At 50.3% G+C, this 21,948-nt stretch overlaps 5 protein-coding genes across 5 annotated transcripts; 2 read left to right on the top strand and 3 right to left on the bottom strand.

Moving 5' to 3' along the window:
- Window positions 1-142: 142 nt before the first annotated feature.
- On the top strand, window positions 143-2,498 carry CMQ_3358 (duf803 domain protein membrane protein; the record flags this gene model as incomplete). Its single annotated transcript, XM_014319296.1, has 2 exons — window positions 143-928; window positions 990-2,498. The coding sequence occupies 2 exons, from the start codon at window positions 143-145 to the stop codon at window positions 2,496-2,498; spliced, it is 2,295 nt and encodes a 764-aa protein (XP_014174771.1).
- Window positions 2,499-3,673: 1,175 nt separating this feature from the next.
- Window positions 3,674-4,634, bottom strand: CMQ_4125 (u-box domain protein; the record flags this gene model as incomplete). Its single annotated transcript, XM_014320063.1, has 3 exons — window positions 3,674-3,847; window positions 3,914-4,463; window positions 4,540-4,634. 3 exons carry the CDS (start codon window positions 4,632-4,634, stop codon window positions 3,674-3,676), a joined length of 819 nt encoding a protein of 272 aa, XP_014175538.1.
- A 626-nt stretch (window positions 4,635-5,260) lies between these two features.
- On the bottom strand, window positions 5,261-6,076 carry CMQ_4079 (urea hydro-lyase cyanamide; the record flags this gene model as incomplete). Its single annotated transcript, XM_014320017.1, has 2 exons — window positions 5,261-5,766; window positions 5,845-6,076. 2 exons carry the CDS (start codon window positions 6,074-6,076, stop codon window positions 5,261-5,263), a joined length of 738 nt encoding a protein of 245 aa, XP_014175492.1.
- Window positions 6,077-11,916: 5,840 nt separating this feature from the next.
- CMQ_3476 (short chain dehydrogenase reductase) lies at window positions 11,917-13,002 on the bottom strand (the record flags this gene model as incomplete). Its single annotated transcript, XM_014319414.1, has 3 exons — window positions 11,917-12,222; window positions 12,299-12,888; window positions 12,948-13,002. The coding sequence occupies 3 exons, from the start codon at window positions 13,000-13,002 to the stop codon at window positions 11,917-11,919; spliced, it is 951 nt and encodes a 316-aa protein (XP_014174889.1).
- A 1,834-nt stretch (window positions 13,003-14,836) lies between these two features.
- Window positions 14,837-15,777, top strand: CMQ_3808 (uncharacterized protein; the record flags this gene model as incomplete). The annotated part of the gene is made up of 2 exons (XM_014319746.1): window positions 14,837-15,213; window positions 15,414-15,777. The coding sequence occupies 2 exons, from the start codon at window positions 14,837-14,839 to the stop codon at window positions 15,775-15,777; spliced, it is 741 nt and encodes a 246-aa protein (XP_014175221.1).
- Between the last annotated feature and the right edge of the window lie 6,171 nt (window positions 15,778-21,948).

The following is a 21,948-nucleotide window of genomic DNA, read 5'->3' as shown; positions in this document are numbered from 1 at the left end:
CATGCACACATCTGAGCACGCCGCCGACATCCCCCTCCTCCGTCTCCGTTTCCTCTTCCGGCTCTCGCATCGACGGCCCGATCGTCCTTGCTGAGTCAGTCGACCGCCGAATCTCCTCTCCCTCTGCGCGGCTACCAGCAACATGGACCATATGGCCCTGGCTCTCGACGTGGCACACGAGATCTATGCTCGCAACGGAACGTCAACCACATCGGCGGCCGGCACTACAGAACGCCCGGCCGTCTACAAGGTCATTGGCATCTGCCTGGCCGTCGGCTCTGGCGCCTTTATCGGCACTTCGTATGTCCTGAAGAAGTTCGGCCTCCTCAAGGCCAACGAGAAGTACAATGAGGTCGCCGGCGAGGGCTACGGCTATCTTAAGAACGGCTATTGGTGGACCGGCATGACCCTCATGATCATCGGCGAGATTTGCAACTTCGCCGCTTACGCCTTTACCGATGCTATCCTCGTTACCCCACTCGGCGCCCTCTCCGTTGTCATCACCACCATCCTCTCGGCCTTCTTCCTCAAGGAACGTCTCAGCATGGTTGGCAAGGTCGCTTGCTTCTTGTGCATCGTCGGCTCTGTCGTCATCGTCATGAACGCCCCAGAGGAGTCGTCCGTGTCGACCATTCAAGAAATGCAGCACTACGTCATCGCCCCTGGCTTTCTCAGTTACGCCGGCGTCATCATCGTCGGCTCCGTAGCCACCGCCATCTGGGCCGGTCCACGCTGGGGAAAGAAGAACATGCTGGTGTACATCTCCATCTGCAGCTGGATTGGCGGCCTGAGCGTTGTGGCAACACAGGGTCTTGGCGCTGCTATTGTCGCGCAGGCCAACGGCACACCCCAGTTCAACCAGTGGTTCATATATGTCCTTCTGGTCTTTGTGATCACCACGCTCGTCACAGAGATCGTATTTCTCAATGTAAGCACATCTTTTTGTCTGGCACTGGTTGCTTGTGCCTGACTGCTAATCATTGCTGCAGAAAGCTCTAAACTTGTTTAACGCTGCCTTGGTCACCCCGACGTACTATGTCTACTTCACCACCACAACCATCGTTACCTCCGCCGTCCTCTTCCGGGGATTCAAGGGCTCGGTGACATCCATTGTGACAGTTGTGATGGGATTCCTCATCATCTGCTCCGGTGTCGTTCTCCTTCAATTGTCCAAATCGGCAAAAGACATCCCGGACTCGGCCGTCTTTGCCGGTGACCTGGACCAGATCCAGACCATAGCTGAACAGGAGCAGTCAGAGACGGAGCCGAAGGCAGATGCTATCCGCGGCACTGCCGCCTTGGTCCGGCAAATATCCTCAGCCCGCCAGAAGATGGAAATGGCGGAACTGAAGCGGATGCACGAGGAAAGCATGCAAGGTCATCTGGAAGTTGTGAGCGAAAACGGTGCTCCGGAAGAATACGAATGGGATGGTATCCGGAGACGACGCACCACGCGCAACAGCTTGAGGTCGCGCACTCCTGGGACGTCCGGCACTTTCACGCCGCCACCAAGAACCCCACACCCTCCCCTCGGCTGGTCTCACATCCCCAGTGACGATGAACTGCTTGCTTTGGACCGGCCAAACACCCCAAGCGTCCTCTCCAGCATTGCGGGTACCATCCGGGGCCGGCATCGCAGCACGCTGATACCCCAACACCTCCGCCCCGACGACGCGGTACCGAACAAGGTTCAGAGCCCCATGCACCCTCTTCAGTTGACATCCATTGCCGTTCCAGCACACCACCGGGACGACGACGAAGACGTCGGCACGTACTACGGCGGCAGCCGGTCGTACGGTCATTCCGCAGTCAAGACCGAGTACTTGGGTGCTGGAAGCTATGCAATGGACTATGCGGCGAGCGATGCGGGCAGTCTAGCCCCGGAGCCACCACCGCACTCGGCCAAGAGGCAGTTCTCCTTCCAGAACGTCTTCCGCAGAACCCAGCACCATAGCGATTCATCCCATGTTGACGCCAGCGTAGCCGACCACAGCGCCGACGTCTCTCACCTGCACCGGCCGGTCAGCTCACGGGGTTACTCGGCTCCGCAGGTCAAAGGGGCGTCGGAGGAAGAGCGCCTCGGTCTCGTTAAAAACGACTCCCGTGTCGCAGCCGTCGCACCCCAGCTGCCCCCGTTTGAGGAAGAGGAAGTCTACGACGAGGATGAGGAACTCTATGCAGACAATCAGCATGCCAGGTATGGCCGAGGCATCACCGGCTCTTCTCCACCACGACATGGTGGCAGTGGCAGTGGCAGTGGCAGTGGCAGTGGCCCGTACGCGAAACACGAGAGTGGCCATCGCAGCCATCGGAGCCATCACAGCATCGGCAGCGTCGAGAGTATCGATAGCACAGACTACAACGTGTATGATGTCCGGCAGGGCCGCGGCGGTCACGAACGACAGCAAAGCCGGTCGGCATATCGGACATCACGACCACCGCCTCCAAGTAGCAAACGATACAGTCCACCACGGGGGGGTGACAATGCTTTCGTCTGAACTGTGAATGCTTCCCAGTCCCTCTGCCGCCCCTTTTTATTTTTGCTTCTCGTCTTGCGCTTTTACATTTTAATATCAGACATGACCAACATACCCATATCCCCGGACAGATCAAGAATGGAAACTGCACCGGTTTTCTAGCTTTGAACGGCCTGTTACTTGACGTCCTTGGATTCGTCTCGTTTTCTTTCCCTTTGGCTACGACAATCAAAATGACAATGACGCCCTGAAGCGGTGCGCCTCTATTTCTGCTTCCTTTGTTTGTAACAATAGAGTGAATGACTCGGACGAAGACGCCTTTTCCTTGTGATCGACCCCCTTTCCTGCTGCGAGAAGCTTGGAAGGGGCATGCCTTCGTTTCTTTAGGCTGTACATGAATGCACACTTTCTTTTTCAGTCGCATTTTTCTATCCTCTCTGTCGTCTTTTTTGTATGATACATCCCTGTATTGTCGGCCTTTTGCATTGGTTGTTACCGGATGTGAGGGGGATATTTATGATATATGATAGATAGGGAGAGAAGGCATATCACGTATGCAATTTAAAAAAGACTCTGGTCTTGGGAACGTGCAGCAGACTTGCCCTTACGCGACAACCATCTTGAGATGGACTCTGGGTTTTCAACGGCTTGTAACATCATTTACATATAAGACTAGAGACGGATCAACAGCATGCTGCGTCCAGCACATCATAAGCAGGGCCGCGTGTGCCGTGTGTTCCTGACGAATCAGCAGAGGGGCAACGTATTCGTAAGTTTGGGGTTTTTTTTACTCTTGCGTTTTACTGAAATGTCATTTACTTATACGCTCTCAACATAATCGTGAATTCAGATGAGCTGCAAAAACAAAGCAGAAGAATGGGTCGTAAAGAAAGAAAGAAAACCCCTCCGATGTTCTCGCCCAAATATGAAATGAACCGGTTGGTTCCTGCAGTCCAGCGCAAGTAAACAAAGCAACCCGCGATTTTGTTTATGCTTAACCATACTGTCTCTGACTGCCTCATGAACGCTGGAAATAAAAAATCGCTGTAAAAAATCGCTATCGTGTAATAAACCAAGAACCAAGCCAGAACCCAACGTTCTAATAACGCTCCCAGGGAAAAAGTATATACTTTAAACATAACGGAGAGGGAAGCGGGGGGTTTAAAAAAGCTATCTGAATCGAGCTCTGCGGCGGCTCACCAATCTACCGCCCACCCGTTCTTATCAAGAAACTCCTCACAGGCCTGTTTCAAGTTGATATTGGGCCGCAGATCCGCTGGTGTAAGCGTTTCTCTTGTGAGTGGATCCGTGCTTGAGCGTCTTAGGTGTTCTAGAATGGCCGAGCGTTCGTATGATTTTCCAGTTTTGGTCTGAGGGTTAGTTATTATGAACAACGAAGAAAGCTGGAGAGTGGGTAATATTTCATTCCAACTCACGATGACAGGGTCGACCATGATTCCGAATGTAATGTCATCTATGACCCAGTCCGGTACTTCCCTCCGCTTCTCGGACTCAACGCGGGCCCTTTCGAATGTGTCGCTAAGATGGCTAAGCTTTTCCTCCCACTCTTCCGCGATCTCTTTGCGGTCGCCGTCATTGTCGGCGTTTTTAAGGTCGCGGTCACGCTCCGTCTCCATCAGAGATAGGACCTGTGCCTCGAGCTGGGCATCCTCACGCAAGCGTCGCCTCTCGCGATCTTCCCAGCGCTCTTTCTTGCACCGAAGAACAAGCGCAGTGACCGCTGTCAGTGACTTGTCGTTGGATTCAATGCAAATCTCGTGGGCGCACTTTGCATGTGCGACGGCGTCGTCGAATGCCTTGAGGGCCAACTCGGCCTGTGCTAGGTAGTAATGGCCCTTCATGTTGTTCGGAGCAATCTCAAGACACGCCTTGCAGTCGCTAGTAACGCTGTCCCACATATCGAGCTTCAGGCGAGCCATCGACCGGTTGGTGTAGAGCGTCGGATTGGTGGGATCAGCAATAATACTGTAGATTGAGAATTGGGGTTAGTTAAGCGTGGTCGACGAATTTCCAACACATGAAGCTCCGTTGCTGTGTTTACGCTTTGGAATAAAGTGCATCAGCGCCGGCATAGTCACCCTCCTGGAAGTGGCGATTGCCTTCTTCCTTGAGAGAGAGTGCTTTGGCGGAAGACATGGCGTATGGCTGCCAGGCAGGGCTAGGGATAAAGCATTAAATCCTGGTCAGGCCGAGGATAGAGTGGGCTAAGTCGCAGGACGTAAGATACGTGTGCTGGTGGGTAACAAAGAGGTCAACAAGAACTGTCTTCCACGACGTTGAGCGGCACAATTGTTTGCGTCTCGTGTAGATAGCAATGATAAGAGAGAGCTTTAGTTTGTAGGGAGTGAGGTAGGCTATAGGAGGTATAGAAGGGATAAGGGAAAATAAACAAGAAGGCCCCCAAAAAAAAGAACGGCTTGTCGTTGCAAGTTGAGATTCGCGATGTTGTTGGAAGAATGCTCAGTGTGGGACGAAGGCTGTTTTGGGAGCTTCTGTTCGATAAGATGAAGTAAGGAGAAACAGGCGGTAGCGGGTTTTAGGTGGGGCAGACTTTCCCAGACGAGACAGCAACAGGGCATTTTGCCGCGACCCCGCCAACACTGGCAGCTTTTGTCAGGGGGTCGAAGCTTCCAGAATTGGCCCACTTTCATCGGCAAGAGCAATTGTACTCCGTAGCTGATTGCGAATTCCAGGTGGAATTAGCGTACATGCGCCTGTATCACAGCAGCAGCTTTAAAATCAACCCCGCCACAGCGATCAAATTACTCAAACTGCGCCATCAAATTGTTGTTCAGCACGCCATTCGGAAAGTCCTCCTCGCCCAGCGCCGTCGTGTGGGCCCATGGCTTCAGCCCGTTCTCCTCGCGGATCGTCGCAGCAAAGCACCGACTCCAGCCGTTGCGCGGATACATCCGAACCACGTCTTCCAACGTCTGCGCGTGCACTAATGCCGGATTGCCACCCATGTTGTCGTAGATGGTGGCCAGCTGGATCAGCTGGCCCAGGAAGGTGATGCTGCCCGTCGTTCCGAGATCCTGGTGGCGGATGATAGCCTCCGCCACAGCCTCGGCTTGCGCTTGCGGTGCGCCCAGCTGCTTGCCGACGAGGTCAAGGGCAAGCAAGCCGCCAAAGAATTCAAAGGACAAGCGTGTCGTACGCAGATTGTCGTGTGTCGTGCCGATATCGTGCAGCAGCGCCGTCAAGGCGAGTGTAGAAGGCGACATGTCCTGGGCCTTGTCGGGAAATTGCTGTAGCAGGATAGCAGTGGCTGGTGGAAGAATCATGACGGTCAGCCAAGAAACCTCCATGACCATTTTTCTGATCCTCAAGCAGTCGTATACCCTACCATAATGGTACACACGCATGGAGTGGTTGTAGGTCTGGGGGGACAGCTTCTCTTTGGCATACGCCTGGGTCTTGACAACAAGCGGATCGAGCGTCGGTAATAGCATGTCTTGGACAAGCAGCGGCTTCGGCTCGTGAAGGAATTCTTTTCCCAAGAGCACAACACTAGGATCTCGTGGCACGGCCGCCCAGCCGTGCTCGGCAGTTGCAGAGTCCTGCTCGGTGATCGACATAACGCGTTGCGGTTTGTATGGTGCGTTGTTTAGTCAAACGTTACTGGCATAACGGCTGTCCTGATTTCCATGAGCCTCTATTTGAACGGTTTCATACAACATCCTTACGTCATAATTCAGGTAAGATACGTCTAACTCTGGTCTGATTAGCTCGTGTAATACGATCTAAGACGGACGCATAATCAAAGGAGTAAGCATTTCAAAGGACACACGGAAATCCGCGGAGAACGCACCTGGTCAATTTGTGAGTAGTGTGCTTAGCAGCCGGATCCGTGATTGGTCGAATTACCAAAAGAGCAAATTACTTTCGAGGTACGTCAAGGTATATTATCTTACATACACCGTATGTAGCATGACTGGTAGGCAGTCATAACAAAAAGCGGGTTTACTTGTACTCGTACTCGTATGATACAAGTACGTCTGGCAGTCTAGCATCGACACGGATCTATAGCTGTCCAAGTCGGTCACATGTTTTCGGCGCAAGCTCATTAGCCCGGCAGAGTTCTTGCGGGACGAAAAGTAAACTGAAACTTAATGGTGGCCGCAGATTCGACGTTGGTTCCATGTAACTGCATTGCTTCTTCTTGATCACACAGGCACACACGGGTCATGATGAATTGCGGGTCCTGTGACGTTGTAAACCTCTTTTAACTCCTCCCGTTCGCTGAGTTTAGCCGCCGGGTATTCCCCGCAAATATGGCAGCGAATCGCAGACCGAGAAGCCCGATGAAAGGTTGGTAGGGCCATAAAACGTAACCATTAATTATGCGTGTGTATGTGGTCGTGTGGCCTTAGGATCTTGCCTTTCTTCTGTGTGTATCACTTGTTTAGTTTTCACAAATTATTGGGCTTTCATTGGGCCGTCGTGCTTTCGGCTATTCGGCCCTAATGCGCGGTTATACTAATCCTCTCTCAACATGTCGTTAAGTGAGAAGCCACATGATTCTCACCGAACAAGTAAGACAGGTATCCGTTCCATATAAAAGCACGAATGTCTTTCATGGAAGCTTGAACTTGTCAGGACTTATTTTTTACATATCTAAAGCTCATAGAAAGAGCAGCAAAGTTCGGTTTCGACTATTGATTAGGCAGTCTTTCAACAGCCTGTCGCTACCATGAAGCTGCATGCACTTTCTTCGTCCATCTGTGCTCTCTCCCACATTGGACTAGTATCCTCTGTACCGGTGACAGGACTGGAGCAACTGGCTCGAAGAACCGCAGGCCCTGGGATACAGTGCTGGGCAGAGCCTAATTTCACTGGAAAATTTGTTCACTACACTTCAGCGACTATCGCCTTTGATATTTGCTGTAAGCTCTCCACCTCTGCCATTAAGTCACTCGAATTTCCGAAAATTGACAAGCTTAGATGACATCACGGCTGATTTCCCTCCTTACACTGCCGGAGGCCTGTCGTCTGTTAAAGCAGACCACGAAAACATTTGCATCTTATACCCGTAAGGTATTGCCACGAGCCGATACATTTGTGTTTCTAACTCTGTATCACTGTTTCAGAAATAGAATATGCGACCCTGGGAACGACACAGAGAGTGAACGTCTTTGGTTGATAGGGAGCTACTACAACTTGGCCAATCCTGAGGAGGGTTTTGATGAAGACATACAATCTTTCAAGTGCTCGCTTTGTACAGACTGCAACAACTAGCCAATGGATTGTTTTTATTTAGGGTCGGCTGGTCTTATGCTATATCGGCGTAGCATCAACACGGGAGGCGTCTGATATTTGCGAGTTTTCTAACTTCGTTACGCTCAGGAAGCACAATCCAGGCAAGGATTCGGATATGCACACCGTTGCTCACTTGATGCAGCGAGCTTATACAAATCTAAAACTATATACCCAAGAGCTGAAACGATATATTTAAGACAGAACGTAGATATCACAGATTAGTAGCACAGCATCCGGGCGAATACCCGAAGGCCTTTATAGCAAGTAGCAACCATCTAGCGGTTCAGCAGTCTACTAAGCTAGTCGACGCGTTTGTCACATATTCCGCCATCTCGTCGAAAGCACGAATCTCTGAAAAATTGGCGGTACAACTCATAGCAAGCATCAGAGCCCCCGCCCCTCCCTGATGGGGAGAGGAGACGGGGCTGAATTATGATTGTATGAGAGGTGAGCTAAATCTCAGGTCATTACTATTACTTCAAGAATAGGATGGTCTGGGGAGGTCTGGCTCGCGGGTCACAGTCGCTACCAGGTCTGGCCATAGGTGCTTCGGTCACCGGGTGTTACTCTGCTATTCTCTACACCATTACCCTTGGTGTAGAGGCACGTTACACCTGGGCACTTTGTGCTTCGGTCTGAGGGTCAAGACCCTACACGCAAGTCTGATTCAAGAAATCAGAATAGCAAGCACGGTAATCGCCAACGGTGCCAATGGTGCCGACCGGGTACCGAGGGCCATATTTCATCGTTAGCCGTATCGAGGAGCTTCTGTATACGGACAGCATCAATATGAACTCGTGCACCCGCTGGATATGTTTCACATCTCTGTGAATACTATCGGCCGTTGAGCCAAAATGAGCTTTATGCCAAGACCCTGCGATAGACTGCTTTTTCAGCGCTCTCAAGCTGTCCATGGATTTCGAACGTGTTGCCAATGTCCTGGACACGCTCCTCCGAATGTTATAAACAAGTATGCCTGTGGAAGACCCGGCGCTAGAAACAGCCGTCTACATGGGCTCCGTCGACGTCATTGAAGAGCTCCTCAAGCACGACGGGCCGAGAGCGCTGTTAGCCAAGCGAAAGTACATTATCATCACCCTGAGCGCCGTTTCTAAAGTCAGGAGAGACGTGCCATAACAGTTGCCAAGAGGAAAGAGGAGGCTGTAAAAATCACAAAAGTAGCCGAAATTTACATAGACGCGTCCGGCGTCCGCGAAGAGTTAAGGTGATCGGCACCGTCACTAAATACAAAGGCGACCCCTAGACGAACACGTACCGTTCCACTACACGTGATCGTTCTGTGTTACCAGAACACTAGATTTGTCAACGGGTTTCAGACGCCCTTTGCAAGCAGTCGCTAGCAGATATGGCCAGCCAAGACCGCCCAAGAAAACAATTATGTTACCCACTACAGTACAAAAATTACTACTAGTTCAGCAATGATCAGCCCGAAAGAACGTCAAGTGGGAGCCCCGGGGGAAACACCCTGAAGTTATACATATTGCCGATAACACGCGGACTGCCATACGCTCGGCCATTGCCTACAACACTGTTGCCACCAGCATGCAGAGCCTCGCTAATTTTTTCTAAGACTGACGGCAACGAAGCTATTGCGTTTAGCTGCCTCAAAAACGAAGAAGAGTGCATACCTTTTTGCCTTTATTGTCTCTTGCCTCTTGCCTCCCGCCCAGCGCAATCTTAGGGACAGATGCCCGATACTTGACACTACTTTACGTGTGCGAATTTTGCTTCTAAATCTCCCGCATTACCGTCAATGTGAACAGGGTCTGCGTTTTACAGATGCAGAGACTCGTTTTAGGCTTCCTCGGCTGTGGTCAAAGTTATTCGCACACTACTGTGGCGTAGCTAGCGCTGCTAGTGCCAGGGTGCACAGCGCCGGTGCTTGGCCCCCGAAGGCGAAAAGATATAGACTATATAGACTAGGGAATAATTCCGGTTTTCGTCTTGTACAACAAAATTCTGTTTGTGACATACATGGTTTGTGCCTGTTGTTGATCCTGTAATGTCTAGGACGTTTTAGAAACTTCTCGAAGGCCGTAATTACCTATCCTTTTCGTATTGCGCTCTCTAATAATTCTCAACATCAGATCTCCCTCCTTGTAGCAAGCACGTCTAGTTAACAAGTCGAAGATGTTAAGGCCCCCGGATGCCGGGGCACATATATGCAGGACTTTCAAGTTGGCTCACACGTTCAAAACCACCAAGTATAAAGGAATCATGGACCAAATCAAATATGTAAAAGCATAAGCGTAAAACGCGGCTTATAAAGGGATCCAGTGAAGTCCTTGCTCTTACCGAAATTGTTGCTACAGATGTCCTGGATTTAGCGCCCAAAATTCCGTATTTTACATGCTTACATCTAATAATAATATGTGATTGTCTAACGCAATTTTAGAAGGTATCTTACATAGATAGGCTAGGCTGACAAGGGGGTTCAGCCTTATTCCGTTCCTGTTAGCTTCACTACAAGTAATCTACCTACAGAGCATACATTATAGATTAACGTGTAGAAATTTCTACTTGGTACAGAACGTTTAAGCGACGAGAATCTACCTACGGGAGAGGTAAGAGCCAATTACGGAGTAGAGACAGCTGCACTATCAAGTGAAGAATGATTGTCTATACAGCACTTCTGAGGATACTTCTTGTTTATAGTATCAGGCTAGACTGAGGACACCATAATCGGCCACAATCAACACCCGCAGATGAGCGGTCAGCGACTGCACATTTCTGATACGGCTGTTTTCTTCCAGCCATCTTCCAGCCACTGACTAATGCAAGTAGATATAGCTGTTGACTTGAGTCATATCCTCGGCACCCATTAGTTGATTAAAGACCTGAATATGTGATGTCAATAAGGAAGCCTTCATGTTCAACTATAATCTGCGTACCTCAAACCCCCAGGGAATTTGATATCTTACATCCCACCGCAAAGGAATACGACGTAGAACAGTACAGAGGAGTGGCTTAAAAATACCATTGCACGTGGTCGTTTCTCACGTCCAGGCATATGATTTGGCGGCTAAATTATATTATCTGTCTACGGAAGGATCTGTAAAATACCGAACGACATACGTCGTACGAAGCACTCCGTAGTTGCACTGCAATCGTGGATTTACAATACCGATCTAGACTTGAGCCCTACGTCGTAGTCGCCTCTCAAAACGACCATGTTATCCTACGTATATAACCGGTTTTGCGGACCGGGATGCTATTTGTAGATTGGTGGGCCAGTGCTGTTAACTCGTATTCGTTGTCAGGTGGAGCAAACAGCCGGACAATTGGACAAGTTCGGTTTACGGAGTATTCAGCACGAGGTAAGATACCTTGCTCAGTACGATGTAAAGCTTCCCAGGTCCATCAATTAGTAGTATGTACTCGTACGGAGTACGACTTCGTACGATAGTTAAGCCCAGCAGTCAAGGGCCTCCTGTGTTATCTTACACCTAGAAAACCTATATGCGGTGGTTTTGAGTGGATACGTCACATCCACTGGAAAATGTGCACTGGCGCCATTCATTTGGGATACCTCCCTCTCACCAAGCCGGGATTTTTACATACCGAGTACGTCGTACTAAAACCCCTGCGCTAAGATGAATGCTCGCCGTGCTATTGCCCTGTCTGGGAGGTACATACGTTGTGGTATGAGCCTGTACTCTGTACGACGGTTACAGGCGAAAGAAACTAGGGTAGGTTCAAGTACTGACCAGGGAGTGACTTTTTTGACAGTGCGCGGTACAAATTCGTACCCTAGTAACTTACCCTTGTAACCTCCGTACTGAGCACTCCGTTCGTCGTGTGTATCTTACTCGTTTCCCATGGTTGCAGGGAGCCGGTGAGCCGGCTAAAGGAAGATGCAAAGGCCACCCAGCGACCCACCCGTGCAGTTGGGTGGTTTCGGTTCCGGCCCAAGGTCGCTTTTACGAGTGCAAGTCGTAAGAGACAATCACACATTCTCCGTACGAGCAATACGGAGTACGATGCCCCGTACATCCATAAAGAATGGAAGCCACGCACGCACGAAAAAAAAACCGTTCATTGCTCCGTAGTATAACTGGGGACCCTAACACCCCACAGACCCGGAACGTGCTCGTAAAGGGGATACTTTGGGGTACTTGTGCCGTATGTACAGACTGCACTAGTTGAATACCAGCCCCTTCTCTGTGAGCTGCTTCTCAAACGCTTCCTGTTTAGTTATGATATGCGTTCCCGCAGCCAGCCCGACTAGGCCTTCCATATTGTAGATGGCTTCTAGAGGGACGTCGCGAACGACAACTTCATGGGCCTCCTTTGTGCCCCCGCAGAAGACCTCGATTATGTTGCCATCGCCGTACTTGGGGTCCTGAATGCCGCTCATGGCGACGTCGACTAGCTCGTCTACGGTCAACATAAGATCATCAGCCTGCACGCGTTCGCGGCTGTATGTCGCGTGGAAAATGGGTGTCTGGTAGCCAGTTCTTTGGTCAGTCTCTATAAAGTTGCAGTAGAAATGGGCATGCATGGGAAATGGAATTACGCACATCAACCACGCCAGGGCAAATGGCGGCGTTTCGAATGCCTGCAATTTTGTTCAGACTGCCCAGGGACTTGCAAATGCTGACCACTGCGGCCTTGCTGGAGTAGTAGAATGGAGTCAGGAGTCCGTGGATGTAGCCTGCCATACTCGCGATCCAGAGAATGTTACCACCGAGGACGCGATTCTCGGGGCGGAGCCAGTACTCAATCGCAATCTGTGCGAGTCTGACGGGGGCGATCGTGTTGACTGCGTAGGTTTTGTACATGCCAACCTGGGCATCTGTAGGATCCTTGGCTAGGGGCGAGACGCCTGGGGGGTTCCAGAAGTCGCTGAATGGAGGTTCGTAGAGGCCTGCGCCATTGACGAGCAGGTTGACGTGTCCAAATGTCTTGAGAGTAGTCTCCCAAAGCAGGTTGATCTGCGACCAGTCCACCAGGTCGGTTCTCTGAAAGATGGCCGATGCAGCACCAGCCTCAACTGGGGGATGAGGGTATTCCTTCAGCGTCTCTTCGGCTTCCGGCCGCAGAGCCAGATCTGCCATCACGACGGAGCATCCCGACTGAAGGAGCCTCTTTGTCAGATGGTGGTTGATGCCTGCCCACCGTCAGCTACTAGGTTGACTAGCAAACAGAGAAGACAGGCAAGATACTTACCAGAACCAGCGCCGGTCACAATGGCAATCTTGCCGTTGACTTCCCACACAGCCATATTATGAAAGTAGTGTTTGAAAAAGAGGTAAGGCAGAAGGAACCAACAGCGGAAAGAATCAACAGCGGTGAATGTGGAATTGACACGAGTACGAGAGAAAATGATTACAGGGGGCCAAAGTAGATGTTGTACTCGTACTTTATACGTCGTAGGGGTGGTGGACTATCGCACGTATGTACGGAGTAAGATACTCCGTACGGAGTACTAGCGATGGGATCGAAACTGATACATAGTAAATGTAGCAATCCTACGTTATAATCACCAAACCAACAACGCGTTCCTTTGTTGCTACATACGTCGTAGTATGTGTCCGTATCATACTAGCTCTGCGCATGTTGTATTTACAATGTATAGACCCGCTGTCAGGAGAAGACGTCAGCTTGGCAACTACGATACACCGTACTCCGTAGACAGGGTTTTATTCTACTATGTACGGAGTACGTATAACGTGCATGCGAGTACGACGTAAAGAGGACAAGGAACCCCGGTATACTGAAGGGCGGTAAGCCACTTCTCAGCCGGGGTTCTAAAAAAAAAATTGGAGATACTCTACTCTTGAGGGGTTTTGTACATAGTAGCCGGCCGGCACTTATGCCTGCAAGTACGAGCAGCAAGTCCCAAGGCGCATCGCTTTTATCTCGTGTGCTCGTACGAAGTAGATTAGCGATACCGGTACACATCAAAGCGGGCCTCCTACATACGACGTAATCTACTTCATTCACGAGTATTTTATAGCTCTAATGTCGCACCACTACCACTCAATTGCTGCACTAAGACGACAGCGGCGGTGTCAACGAACTGCTTCAAAAAGGGGGGATGTCACCCTGGCAGGTGGGGCCGGTTAATGAGACTGGCCTAGTCTCGGGACGGGAGTGATCTGGTGTTAAGGAGTACTTCGAGCCTGTTCGATACCAACGGAAGCGGCTTATGTACAGAGTACGTCGTACGGAGTAAAGCACAACTAGCGATGGTTAGAGCCATTTATGGAGTCCTAGCGAAAGTACGACGTACCTAAGAATCTTACATATGGAGTATGTACTCGTAGTACGGAGCAGTAGATTTTCTACTAAGATAAGATACCATGCATGTACATACTATGTACTGTACATACATACATACGTACAAGTACAGAGTACTCTGTACTTGCAAGATAAGAAATGTTCCGGGGAAATGCCGAAGAACCCCTGCTACATACGGAGTACACAATCTCATACGACGGCTCCTGGATTTTGCCAAACTCTTGGATTTTTGACAGTTTCCCCTGGCTACGACGCAAGCATCCCCGAGGCACAACCTTTTCAAGGCCAAGATCTTCGAGCTGCTGGACACTTAAGCGCCAAGAACACCCGCATCTCGTTCGCGGCGATGGCCCCGTCTGAAAACTGCAAATATTTCTGGGCCTTCTGGTAGACTGCTGCGATGGACCAGTCAGATGGATGGCACAAAGTGCATCCAGAGGGGTTCGCCAAAGCCATTTTAGGTGTCACGATATTTTTCACAATCGCCACACTGGTAATCCTCTCACTGCGGGTGTACATCAGAACGGTCACAAAGGCGAATGCAATAGAGGACTACTTGATGTATATCGGAGGAGTAAGCGCTCTTTGTCATGTTGTTCGACTGAAATTCGAAGAAACACCTATGCAGTTCTAACCAGGGGTGAGCTCATAGGTCCTCAACACCGCACACAATGCCATTGTCATGTTTGCATGCTACACCGGCTTGGGAACAAAGCAAGACAAGCTGAACCCGGCACAGTCGGTGGAAGCCGCCAAGGTTTGCCGCCTTATTCGCCCGTTGCGGGATATATGGCGGAAAGCTGACAGTGGAATAGATGGTCACCCTATGGCAGCTATTTTACGTCTTAGCATCACCGTTCATCAAGATCAGCATTTGTGCGAACCTGATCCGAATCGCCACACAGCGCCGCTACGTCTACCCGTTATACTTAGCTTCGCTCCTCAGCACAGCCATGACTGTCATGGCTTTCATCATCGTCTTTATTCAATGCATTCCCTTTACAGCCTCCTGGACCGGGAACGGGAAATGTATCTCGATTAGAATCATCATCATTCCCACATATGTCTTCTCCGCAGTCAACATCTTTGTGGACTGGGTCGTTGCCATCTTGCCAGCATTTATCTTGTGGGACCTCCAGCTTCGCCGGAAGCTAAAGCTCTTGTGTTATTCTATCTTAGCCGTGGGTGTTTTGTAAGTTTTTCTTCTTCACTGGCTAGAACTGGCCAAATCGTTGCCCGCTGATGATAGATATCGTTCTAATTGATTTGGACTAGTGCTTCCGTTGCTACCATCATTCGAATGCCGCATGTGGCGTCTTACTCAGCACAAAACAATAAGCTTTGTAAGTCTGGACCAGCCCCGACCTTTTGAATCTTTCAAATTTGCACCAGGCTGATTTGCGGCAATTTTTCATGTATAGACAAGATTGGCGACGTTATCGTTTGGACGGTAGTTGAGCTTAGCCTTGGAATTCTTGCGGGATCCCTACCTTCGCTGCGCAAACTGTTCAAGAGTCTTTCAGCAGACCACAGTACCGGTGATCAATCATACGGAACCGACCTTCCGACGTTGGGACGGAGAAAGAGAAACCGAGCTACACAGAACGATACGTACGACTGCGAGCTGAACATAACTGTGAGAGCCGAGAGGGACGGTAGCAGTGACGGTGCCCCAGAGAAGGATGACGATAGTACGCGACATATCATCCACGTCACGCGAGATGTCACCCAGGTCTCTATCCAGGAGGCCCCATGATGATATTTCACCCATTGGGATTTGCCTGAGAACGTAGAGCGCCGAGCGCCGAGCTTTGCTGGGTCGGACCAGATGCGCTACGCCTTGCTGAAAGCTATGTTCGTTTTATTATTATGTACTTGTATGTTCTTGTTGGCCTTTTGTTCCTGTCCTCGAATTCTTGTATCGTCTTAACCCTAAAACAGAGAAAATATCACAAAGGATGATACTGGATCGTCAGAAAACTGGAGGAATATATTTCTGTGTTCTTAGCTGACGTTAAAGATGCAAAGAATGGAGCATATCACTCCGTACATACGATATATGTTCGATCGTTAATCTAGCTTCGATCGCGTATACGTTTTATTCACGGCAATATGTACATAGTGTGGCTTCTACTCCGTGCACCACTAGTCTGTCATGCACGTTCTGCGTGATCACCAGTGTAAGACCCGTACGGTAATCCTTGTGGGATATTCGTCCGGACCAGTTGCACGTATCGTAGTAAGCTCTAAGGCCTTCAGAAGATCTAGTGATGATATTTCGTTCGGTGGTTGACTGATTGAAGACCAGACTGCGCGCAGATCAGGGCTTCGTCTTATCTAGTAATTTCGGCGGCCGAGGTCAAGTCAGGTGACCTCGGGGAAATCCACAATAGTACGGAGTAGGATTGCTAATCTATACGATGACATACGTACTGTAACTTTGACTATAGAGCACACGTGCATACTGTCGGATCACGTGAGTGATCCGAGGAGGGGCTTATTTCTAGTCTCCTGCCAGCTACTCCGTACTGGCAGGATCATTACTCGAATAGAAAACAAGACTATTTCCCGATCTCGCTCTCACACATACATCGTACATAGTATGTCGGTAAAAAAAATCAAAAGAAGAGCCACGAATTAGCACTGATTCGCAAGGGTTTTGTGCTGCCTCCCCCCTTTTCGGCTAGGGCAGGCATCGCACTCCACTGAGCATGGAGCTAAACTACGTCGTATGATCGTACTCCGTAGTTGTGTTTTACATATGCTGTAGTCGTAATCGTAGTCGTAGTACCAGTCGCAAATGGTTCCTGTTTTAAAAAATCTTGGCACTAACTCCACTCTGTGGAAAATACGAGTAAGCCTGCTTGGGAAGTTTCGCAACTTCTACCACGAGTACGCGGCAGGTTCGAGCTCCAACGGTCGGAACAACTGCTCGTCGATCCTGCATCCTACATTTATGCTGCTCGCACAACAATCCTGGTACTTGTTAGACGGTACTTTGAGAACGGTCCAATCTGGGTCCAAATTTGGCGCAATCAAACTTAACGAGAAAAATGAAGCAGAATATACGATACGTCGTATTATGTAGCCTGCACTCTAGTGGGTCTCTTCAGGGTCCTTGTGCGGAGTTCTCATCTTTTGTCTCGGCCGTCTTGCTTTAACGACGTATCGTTAAAGATACTCCGTACATACCGGACGTCGCTCAGTCAGAGGCGAAGTGTCCGCCTCCCCACGAAGTACGACGTGGATGACAGTGGGGCCATCGCCTTGCGCATAGGCCTCTTATTAATCTGCTTAACCGTTTGGGTGCAAACGCATTCTGCAACGACCTCCGCTTACTTGTTTTGTACAGTGTAAGAAGTACGGAGTACGAGTAGATCAGCTTTCCCAATATGGAATGACCTGCGGCAGACCCGCTGGGTAATGAGCTACACGACGTAAGATAAGATAGTAAGATGCTCCGTACGACGTAGTCATTCTCGTACGGAGTTGTGTCATGGTTAAAGGAGGCTATACGTAGCGGTCATATAACGTGATGCACTGTGAGGAGCAGGAGGCTGAATAGGGTCTAGTGTGGGCGAAAGAGTGTTGTGTACTAAGGAAGAAATAGATACATCGCGACCCTTCTAGGGATCCGTATTGATACTAGTGCCAGGCCCCGCTTTTGTGCATTTTGACCAATCACAGGACCGTACGGCCAAGTGGGGCGGAAGGGCCACAGTGTGGCGGATTCCAATGCTTAACACTCCCCCTGAATACGCCACGCAGGCGCACCGCGATGCACTGAAATCAACCTCGGCAGCCCTTTCACGGCTGCTAGCCTATTAAGCGAGGCAACAGCTTTTCGAACGCTGCCTTAGGCAGCGCCTTCGTTATAATATTAGCGATCTAATCCTTAGACTTCACGTACTATACTATTAACAAGCTGCCTAGTACGCTTTTACAAAAGTAGTGCTACTTAACGTTAAAGTGCTTTAAACGCTCTTTAAATTTAGGCTTCTTTGTAATGCTAATCGCGAAGGTGTTGTCTATAAACATTTGGATGTCGGCTTAAAGGCCTATTTTAAGCATAAATTGCTCGATCTAGCAGGCCTGCGTTGTTGCGTAGTAGGCGGCGCTGTATTTAGCTTTATAGGTAGAGGTGCTAATGGTTAGGAGCTTCTTAGCTCTTTAAGAGACTAGCCTTCCTTAAATCCTAAAGATAAAGCTATACGTAGAGTGACGATTAACTAGATTGTTAGCCTAGGACGTATTAACCTACCCTTTAACGCAAATGTGCCTCTTTAAAGGAGGCTTTTAACGGCGGTAGACTATTATATAGTCCTCTTTGCCTTATAGGTAGTAAAGCGATTGCTTAGCTAACTTAGTATGCGTTTCTCTAGGTAACTTTATTACCTTTAAGTGCTAGTATATAGTAAAGAAAATGTCTAGTCTTATTATTATACTAGCGTAGGTTAGCTTGCTATTTATATGCTAATATTAAAAGCTGTTTGCTAAGAGCTTATGCTTGTTAAGAGCTACTAGACTAGTAATTAAAGTTATAATAAAGTATGATTTGTTTATACCTTTGCATTTAAGAAGGTTGTAAATGTACGCTAACTAAGAGAGGCTAATCTAAGTACCTATAAAGGTTAGTATATAATGCGTAGTTATAAAGGCTTAACTAGTTTATACTATTATAGTAAGACTTTAACTTAACGAACTATAAAAGACTAGTAGGCAAAGGCTTACTAGCTAATTTATACATAGCTAGAAGATATAGTATAGCGCAACCCTAGTAAAGCATAGCATAGCTAAGTAGCTATGCTAGTCTTATGCAACGTATTAAGATAGTTTATTAAGTTTATTGCTTAGTAAGCAACTAGTTACTAAACTAGTGCGTAAGAACGCGTGTATATGTAAGGGTATTCCACACACGCGTCCCTACGCACTGGTTCGGCAACCAGTCGCTTACTAAGCGACGGACTTAACGAACTATCTTGACACGTTGCACGGGACAAGCACAGCCACTTAGCTGTGCCACGCCCCACTGGGGTTGCGCTACACTGCATCTTCCAGCCACGTATAAATTAGCTGGCAGGCCTTCGCCTACCCGTCTCCTATAGTTCGTTAAGTTGAAGTCTTAATACAACAGTACCAACACGTTTAAAGCCTTCGTGACCACACATTGCACACCAACCCTTACATTCTTCAACTTCTTTTCCACGAGGAGCAATGTCCGATCATGGGGCGGCCACTCCGCGATCCGCACGCGAACTGTCGGAAGCAGAGGACGTGCCAATGCCACCCCCCACGCCAATGCACGGCAGCCGCACCTGGCGCACAACGTCTGCAGGCACCCCAACCCCGTCTGTCGAATCAGATACAAGACCGGTACACGTACCGCTCAACGATACCTTGCCAGCCAAAAAGCAGCTGCAAAGCGATAAATACACTCGCATAATGCAAACGCTGGAGGCACTGACCAACATCATGGCCGCAAGGGCTACGGGGCCACCGCCTGGCAATCGCCACCGTGACGACAAGCCACCGCAATACGGTATTGGGAAGCTAGAAATTGGTGCTACTGCTACCGAGACGGAAGAGTGGTTGGCGACGATAAAGGACGCCCATAATACTAATGCACGCAGCGACGCGTCGGAAGACATAAAGATTATCTAGGCAGGTAGTCGGCTAACTACCGAGCTGGCGGCTGATTGGCGAAAGCACCGCGACCGCCTTCGCGCCAGCAAGCCCCCAGTCACACGCCCTACGTAGACACACTTTGTCGCGTTCATTCGTCGGGAACACTTAAACCCTGAATTCTAGATGCACCGTATTTACGAGGAAAGCTGGACGCTTTGGCAGGGCGGCGAGTCGCTGATGGCGTAAAGGCGGAAATAGGATCACTTGCAACGGAAGATTGGCAACACCTCCAACCAGGCAGGCGAGATCGCCTGGAGGTACTGGCGAGGGCTTAACGACCACTTGGCAAAGTGGTACCAGAACAAGACCATCGGCAAGTCTTTCGGCACGGCGATGGAGATCGCCAATGCTTGTGAAGAGTATTGGTCCCAGGGCCAGGAGCGGAAGAAGAGACAGGACGACCAGAAGCGGGCGGTTACGGTCGACGGCGTGCTGGCCAGCAGGCCAACAAAGAAACAGCGCCGCGACAACAATAAGACAGGGAACCGCGTTTCTACAGGAAGCAACCAAATCCCGCAACCGGTCGCCGGTCAAGGTCAGTCCACTTCCCGACCTGCTAACCTTAGTAGTTCGAACAACATCAACGTCGCGTTGAAATGCTGGAATTGTGGCAAGAACGGGCACACCTCCCGGGAGTGCTCTGAGCCCAAAACCCGCGCACGGGTCGAAGAGCTCCGAGCGGAACTGGAAGACAGTCTCCAAGAGCTTGACGACCAGGAGGCGACCTTCTCCGACCAGGAAAACTAGCAGGGTCAACGGAGGAGCCTCGTCCTCTATTGACCCTACCGGCGTGGCTAACCGGGGATGTGATTCCCCGCTGCCGCACCCTGGCCGAGGCACGGACGCCTGGCAATCGCCGGGCTACCGTCGTTGCAAACCTGGATTCCTGTGCTGACCTGAACGTGGTTGACCTGGAGGTCGTTCAACGGCTTGGTCTGAAGCCGCTTCGGCAGCACTCGAACCTAAACCTAGTCTCTGTCGACGGAAAAGCACTGCGGGCCCGCGGCCTGTATGAGCTGACTATCGTACTAACGGAGGATGGGGTCTCTCGCGCGTCAACGCAGGTCTTTACGGCCGTTCGCCGAATGGGCCCCGACCGCGGAGACATCATCCTAAGTTACGAGGGACTAGGGTTTCTAGGCGTTGTCATTGACACTGTCCAACGGGCTTGGTCATTCGCTATCATGGTTTTCGAGACCTCCGAGCGGATGATCCAACGCCTACGCAACGGCGAGGAGTCGTTTGCCATCTGCTTGACGCAGTTGGATCTAAGTCCCCATGAACCAGACATTCCTACCGTGGACGATGATCCGGCTCCACCGGACCCTGGCTGGCGACCGCCGTTCTGCATACAACCCTTCGCCGAAGTGTTTAACGCCAACAAGGCGAAGGAACTGCCCTTGTTGGCGGACGCGGAGCACCCGATTGAGCTGGAAGACGGCGCAAAGGTGCCGTATGGCCCGCTGTACCCGCTGTCTCCCGCCCAGCAAGAGGAGCTCCGCCGCTTCATCGTCGAGTCGTTGGCAAACGGGCGGATCGCCTACAGCAACAGTCCGGCCGGGGCCCCAGTGATTTTCGTCCCGAAGAAGGACGGTACTCTGCGCATGTGCGTCGACTACCGGGGTTTGAACCGGGTAACTAAAAAGGACCGCTACCCCCTCCCGTTGATTAGTGAGCTGTTGGATCGCCTAGACGGCGCAAAGGTGTTCTCTAAGGTGGACATGAAGGAAGCGTACCACAGAATCCGGGTTAAGGCCTCTGATCAGTGGAAGACCGCTTTCCGAACGAAATACGGGCTCTTCGAGTTTCGTGTTATGCCCTTTGGACTAACCAACGCGCCGGCCACGTTTCAGGCATATATCCACCGCGCACTGGCAGGGCTGGTGGGCACGGTCTGCGAGGTGTATTTGGATGACATCTTGATCTACTCCCAGACTAAGGAGGAGCACGAAAAGCACCTCCGATTGGTTTTCGAGCGGGTGTAGGCCGCGCAGATGTATGCAAATCCCAAGAAGTGCGAATTCTCCAAAGAGGAAATCGATTGTCTAGGGTTTGTCGTTTCCACAATCGGGGCTGGCCATGGACCCCCGAGCGGGATTAAGACATCCTCCCAATGCCATGGCCCCTAGTGCGTCCTGGGACGTTGCATCCTTCGTTGGGTATGAAAAATTGAATAGACGCTTCATTTCTAACATTCCCGCAACACGCGGGCACTGAAGCGATTGGTATAAACGAGCCCTAG

This window comes from Grosmannia clavigera, assembly GCF_000143105.1.
Source record: "Grosmannia clavigera kw1407 unplaced genomic scaffold GCSC_113, whole genome shotgun sequence".
Taxonomy (NCBI): domain Eukaryota; kingdom Fungi; phylum Ascomycota; class Sordariomycetes; order Ophiostomatales; family Ophiostomataceae; genus Leptographium; species Leptographium clavigerum.
Note: the sequence above shows the minus strand (reverse complement) of the source record. Positions and strands in the feature narration are given on the sequence as shown.